The 6,580-nt window shown below is 52.0% G+C and overlaps 1 protein-coding gene across 1 annotated transcript; it reads left to right on the top strand.

The window, feature by feature from the left end:
* Positions 1–1,225: 1,225 nt before the first annotated feature.
* LOC124091573 (keratin, type I cuticular Ha6) lies at positions 1,226–5,743 on the top strand. Its single transcript, XM_046442645.2, has 7 exons — positions 1,226–2,590; positions 3,258–3,340; positions 3,593–3,749; positions 4,196–4,357; positions 4,447–4,572; positions 4,748–4,968; positions 5,354–5,743. Exons 1-7 carry the CDS (start codon positions 2,147–2,149, stop codon positions 5,541–5,543), a joined length of 1,383 nt encoding a protein of 460 aa, XP_046298601.1. The 5' UTR covers positions 1,226–2,146; the 3' UTR covers positions 5,544–5,743.
* The last annotated feature ends 837 nt before the right edge of the window (positions 5,744–6,580 follow it).

Raw genomic sequence — 6,580 nt, forward strand, 5'->3', positions numbered from 1 at the left:
AGTCAATCCTCCTTGAGTAATTTCAGAGAGAAGCTTATAAAGCACTTTAAGAGGTTGGCAAATTACAACTTCAGAAGCACATAAATGCTTCCATAAACGCCAGCCTTGCAAACGGAGTCTGTGAAGAACAAGCAGGTTCCCTACGCCCTGGGAAAGTCCACCTTTCCAGATGGAAGGACGGGGTTTATCTTTGGTGCTTCATTCTCAGAGTCTTCTCTTTTGGCGTGTTGGAACTCTGGCAATATCTGGTCTTTATTCTTTTTATTCCTTCTCTGTTCACAGAACTTGCCCCTGACCATCTCCACAACCTGTTCAGAGGCCGGGAGGGTCTGAGTCGACTGGGTTCAGAGAACTGAGGGCCACAAAGGAAACTGGCCTCTGGTGGTTCAAGTCCCACCTATGGATCCAAACATGAGGACACCACAGTGCAGAGACTCTATGATGATGAGTTTATGGACTGTCGAAGGGCTTGATTGTGGGGTTCACCCTTCCCTCACAGCCACAATGCTACCTGGCAGGCAGGCAGACCTCTGCAGCCCCTAGCAGGACCCTCAGAGTGTTCGCACCTGGGCTCTTTGCTGCCATGCCATAGAGTGTCATCAAAGACCGTCCCAGCTGGACCAACGCTTCCGAAGTACCAATGGCTTTTTTAAAAACTTTTACTCCTGTTTATTCATTTGTTATTTTTTGTTGGCTAATTGTTTTTACATTGGGATTTGTTGTTACATATTTGTCTCTGCACCCAATATGACAATATAATTTGGTCGGTTTCGTTCCCCAGTATTTCCTTTTCCCTCTTCCCCTCCCTATGGCTGGTCCCCTTCTTCTGCTCCATTGGTCTCCCTTTGGTTTTCATGAACTCCCCTCCTCCTTTCCCATCTTTTTTTCTTTCCAGTTTCCACATATAAGAGAAAACAGATGACCCTTGACTTTCTGAGTTTGTCTTATCTCATTTAACAAAATGCTCTCAAGTTCCATTCATTTCCCAGCAAATGACATAATTTCATTATTCTTTATGGCAGAAAAAGACTCCATTGTAAATATAGACCACATTTCCTTTATCCTTCATAGGTTGATGGACATTTAGGCTGGTTTAATATCTTGGCTATTGTGAATTGGGCTACTATAAACAGGGGTATGCCTATGTGACTGCAGTATGCTGATTTTAATTCTTTGGGATAAGTACTGAGGAGAGGTATAGCCAGATCCCATGGAAGTTCCATTCCTAGTCTTTGAGGAAACTTCATGCTCATTGAAATACTTTTACTTCTGTGTTGTTTGATCCTCCTTGCATTTATGTGAAGTGGGCAGACAGGACAGTGATCTCTATTATTCTTATGAGGACATTAAGGATCCCAGAGAAGTGGCATACCCGCTGTCACAGGGCAAATAATCAAATGGAGCCAGGATTTGAACCTCAGTCTCTAAATTCTGTGTATCCAGACTGGATCTGAGTTGTGGGGCAGTAGGGGATGGGGCACAGGATTGGGTGTCAGGAGTCTTGGTTTCAGATCCAAGCTCTGCCACTCACATCCCGACTCCCCCTGAGCAAGCTTTTTTAAACATTTGTGAGCCTTGGTTTCCACACTGGTAAAATGAAGAAAACATCAGCCGCCCCCCAGGATTGTGATGAGGTATAAAGAAGGAGCTCTGAGCTTGCATATGACGGGGGGTGCCATGGATTTTAGTCCCTTCCCTCCCTTTTCATTCCTGGTGGCCCAGACCCAGATGAGCAGGGCGGGAGCATGAGTGGTGACATATGGGACTCCTCAGGGGAAGGCAGATAGGGAAGTCAGGTCTCCAATGTCATGTCTGAGGCCACTCCCAGTTTATGGGATCTGGTGCAATGACTCTTTGAAGAGGCAATAAAATTCAGTCGGCTAGGAAATGACAACAGAGGAGAGTCCTGACTTAGCAAACCAAATGAACAATTTTTTTTTTTTTACAAGGCAAGGAATTCTGGATGGGTCGTGAAAATCACATTCTAATGCAATTAGCTTTCTGGGTTAGGAAAAGGCTTTCCCAAGAGCAAAAGAAGTGTAACATGCCAACACCCCATAGAGAGTGTATATAAACAGCCAGACAGGCCTCGGGAGTCCAGAACCCGAGCTCAGCGCTAAACTGCAACCTTTCTCTGCTGGCACCAATGGCCGCCCAGATCTGCAACCCGACCTTTTCCTCTGGGTCTGTGAAGGGCCTCTGTGGCACAGCAGGTGGCCTTTCTCGGGTGTCCTCCATCCGCTCCCTGGGGTCCTGCCGGGTCCCCGGTCTTGCTGGTGCTTCGGGATCCATCTCTTCATTCAGAATGGGCCTCCCTGGCCTGGGGAGCTGTTTGCCTGGCTCCTACCTGTCCTCTGGCTTTGCTGGGACCGGGGGCTGGTTCTGTGAGGGCTCCTTCAACGGCAGCGAGAAGGAGACCATGCAGTTCCTGAACGACCGCCTGGCCAACTACCTGGAGAAAGTGCGCCAGCTGGAGAGGGAGAACGCGGAGCTGGAGAGCCGCATCCGTGAGTGGTACGAGTGTCAGATCCCGTACATCTGCCCGGACTACCAGTCCTACTTCAAGACCATTGAGGATCTCCAGCAGAAGGTACTGGGGACCTGATCTCCCTCCAGCTGAGCAGCCCTGCTGCTGGGAGGGTCCTGTCTCATTCCAAGACCTTCCCAGGTGGGACTGTCGCTTAGGGAATAAACAGGGAATTTTCCTGGAAAGACAGACAAGCTTTTCTCTCTAGGACCCTGGTTTCCTGGAGGACCCAGGATTCTCCACAGGTCTCTGGTTTGTACCCTGTTGCCAGCCATTCCTCAGTGGCTCAGTTACAGGGAGAGAAGGAACACGTACTGAGCCCCTACTGGGTATAGAACTGTGCCTGACAATTTCATATCCGCTGATTTATTTATTCCTGATCTTGGAGAGATGAGTATTACTTGACTCATTGAATAGATAAGGAGGTTGAATTTTGAAGGGTTTAGTAACTTGCCCAGCATCATACAGCCTGAGCATGTTGGATACAGAACTTGAACTCAAGTCTGCCTCACCCTGGTATATCACACTGTGCCACCAAGAGGCTATAGATGCCAGGACTGATGTCCTTATAATGCCCCTCCTGGGGCCAATGGTTCCTTCATGCCTGGTGTCCGGGCTCAGGAAGCATGAGGTGCTGCCCATACTTAGAGGCATGGCCTCTGTGAGCCAGGTTACCTGCCTCCCCACTGCTGGGCCTTCCCCAGTTCATGGGAAGCCTTCTGTTCCCCAGATCCTGCTGACCAAGGCGGAGAATGCCCAGCTAGTCATGCAGATCGACAATGCCAAGCTGGCTGCTGATGACTTCCGGACCAAGTGAGTGGCTTGACCAGGGGAGGTTTGCTCTGCTGCTGCCGCCTCATCTCTGTCCCCTGCTTTTGGGAACTTGTAGGGTGGAATAACACCAGCTGGAGTAGAAAATGGGAAAAGGTGGCACTAATATCTCCTGAGGCAAAGGACCACCATGCTACTGACCCCAAATCAGTCACTGCAGCTGGGCAGCAGGGCATGATCCCCTGCCTATGTGTGACTTCCCTTGCAGCATGCTCAGCAGGGTTATGTCTGCAGGTACGAGACCGAGCTGTCCCTGCGGCAGCTGGTGGAGGCTGACATCAATGGCCTGCGCAGGCTCCTGGACGAGCTGACCCTGTGCAAGGCTGACCTGGAGATTCAGGTGGAGTCCCTGAAGGAAGAGCTGCTCTGCCTCAAGAAGAACCACGAGGAGGTGAGGCTGGTGCCACCTGATCCCCAAAGTGTCCCATCCAGCTGAGGGAATCTCTGCCAGCCCTTGAGCTTATTGTGTGTCAGAAACTAGATGAAACACTAACACATCATCCTCATAGTAATCCCAAGAGTGACTCAGCAATACAAGCTCCACTTTACATGTGAGAAGACTGAGGCACAAAGAGGTTAAGTCACAAAGTCCTTACTCTGCCCATGACACTAATCTCCAATTAGGTTATGGTGCCTGATGACAATTCTATTTGCCTGGCGTTTATACCATCTCACCTAAATCTCCCAAATCCCCAGGAGGAAGTAGGTGTATGTCCACAGGGAGACCCAGTTAAGCATCCTGTCCAATGCTACACAGCTGGCAGAGAGGGGAGGTCAGTTGAATCGCTAAGCCAGCATCCTTCTTACGGCCTGAGACGTCTTGCTTTCTCTCTGCAGGAAGTCAATGCACTCCGTTGCCAACTTGGGGACCGACTGAATGTGGAGGTGGATGCCGCCCCACCTGTGGATCTCAACAAGATACTGGATGATATGAGATGCCAATATGAGGCCCTGGTGGAGAATAACCACAGAGATGTAGAGGCCTGGTTCAACACCCAGGTGCGCCTGGGGCAGCTCCTGGGGTGTGGGCCCTCTTTAAATTAGCTTTACCTCCTCTGACCATGCCTGCATCTTCTCGTGTGTTGCAGACTGAGGAGCTGAACCAGCAGGTGGTGTCCAGCTCAGAGCAGCTTCAGACCTGTCAGACCGAGATCATTGAGCTGAGACGCACGGTCAACGCCCTGGAGATTGAGCTGCAGGCCCAGTATAGCATGGTGGGTGGCATCTGCCTGAGTGACGTCACAGTTCATGGCAGGCTCCCTGGCCCACCAGCCTCAGCATGTGGGCTATCCTGGGGCCTGATCACAAACCATGTGCAGATACCCCAGGGCTGTGGGTGTCTGGGTGGGATACCTTCCCCTTGGTAGCTCTTCCTCTTTCCCGATGCAGCGAAATTCCTTGGAATCCACCCTGGCGGAGACAGAGGCCCGCTACAGTTCACAGCTGGGCCAGATGCAGTGTATGATCACCAATGTGGAGTCCCAGCTGGCCGACATCCGCTGTGACCTGGAGCGGCAGAACCAGGAGTACAAGGTGCTGCTGGATGTCAAGGCTCGGCTGGAGTGTGAGATCAACACCTACCGGGGCCTGCTGGAGGGAGAAGACTGCAAGTGAGTGGCCCATGGGTCCCAAGGGCTGGGGTGGGGAAAGGGCCAAGTGGGAGGCATCAGACCCTGAAGTGGTTGTTGCAAAGATGAAGGGGATGGAACCAAATCCACTGGAGGGTCCTTCTTGCCCTGGGCTTTGGTAATGCCCAGAGGATGCACCAACCCAGCACTCACCCTGCTTCTCGAACCATTGTTTTTGCTTGGGAATTTCTAGTCTTTCCTGCAGTTTTATCTTTCCACGCTTAGGGATTTCAGAGGCACTGAAATAGTCTGAGACCTATCTTTGTTATTACCCACCCATCTCACTTGATCCCCTAAATTTGTTTCACATCATTCTCAGCCCAAAGCCCCAATATCAAGTGAACCCTGCATGACGTTATTTCCACAGGCTTCCTCCTCACCCTTGTGCCACGGATTGCAAGCCTGCCATGAGAGTTCCTTGTGTCCCCTGCGCCCCAACCATACCCTGCACCCCGGCGGGTCCTCAGATCAGCACCCAGATCCGCACCATCACCGAGGAGATAAGGGATGGGAAAGTCATCTCCTCCAGGGAGCATATGCTGCCCCGCCCGCTGTGATCAGGCTCGGCCCCCCAGGAAGCCCCCTCTGGCTCCTGGCTGCTAAATGACCCCTCAGTCCCCTAGATGGGGGGCTACTCCGCTTAGCAGGCTTTTCTACCAAAATTCTTCTTGTGTCGTGCGTCTGGTCTTAACTGTGCTTTTGGTATCATGTGTAACCAGGTTCCCCTGGAAGCATCCCTAATAAAGTGTGGTCTCTTGCTCAGCACACTTGACCCTGGCTGCTTCTGTTGATTCTCCTGTGGTTGGATAGCAGGGGTGTTCGAGCAGGGATTGCAGGAAAGTTGTGGGGTGTGGTTTCAGATCTGTCTACTCTGGCTCTGAGGGGTTGGAAGTGACAGTGATTCAAAATACTTGATAACAGGGATCCTCAGGCCTGGTCCACGAGAACAGGCACTGATCCCATGTGGACAGGTGCTGGCCACAGCTCCCTGCTCGGCTCTGCCCATTGGCATGCCCTTGAGGGCAGTCTGGGGAAAGGCAAAGGCTCCCAGACCAGTTCTCTTGGAAGCTCTGCCTGGATCGGGTGAGACTTCCTCACTTCTTTTCCAGTTCTCCCGCCTTGCCCAGATCCTACCATCCTGCTGCCCCACGCTGGGGACAGTTCAGGAGAGGGAAGTGCTAGGACCAACCAGAAAGGACCAAACTCCAGGAGGCCAGGCTGAGTCAACCACACCAGGAAAGGGAACGAGGAGGAGCTGGGAGGTGAAGGCAGAGGGCACACGTGGCATGGGGAGGGAAGGGTGGTGGGGACAGTGGGGTGCAGGTGCTCAGATACGGAGTGTGGGGAGGGGACAGGCAGACCTTGAGATGGAACAGAGTGCCTGGATTCTACAGGCTAAGCTGTGGGGGTCTGGTGTGGGCCCGAGCAGGCCAGGCCCTGGACATCCTGCGGATCGGAGTAGCATGGTCTGTGAGAAGTCTGAGGGTCCCATGCTGTCCCTTTGTCCCCTGCCTCATTCTTCAATTGAGAATACAGACCTATAGAGGGCAGTGACCTGCTCCAGGTCACACAGTTTGTCAGAGACCTGGTCATT

This window comes from Marmota monax, unplaced genomic scaffold (genome assembly GCF_021218885.2).
Source record: "Marmota monax isolate L192 unplaced genomic scaffold, Marmota_monax_Labrador192_F-V1.1 WCK01_AAM20220418_F8-fsc00205, whole genome shotgun sequence".
NCBI classification, from domain to species: domain Eukaryota; kingdom Metazoa; phylum Chordata; class Mammalia; order Rodentia; family Sciuridae; genus Marmota; species Marmota monax.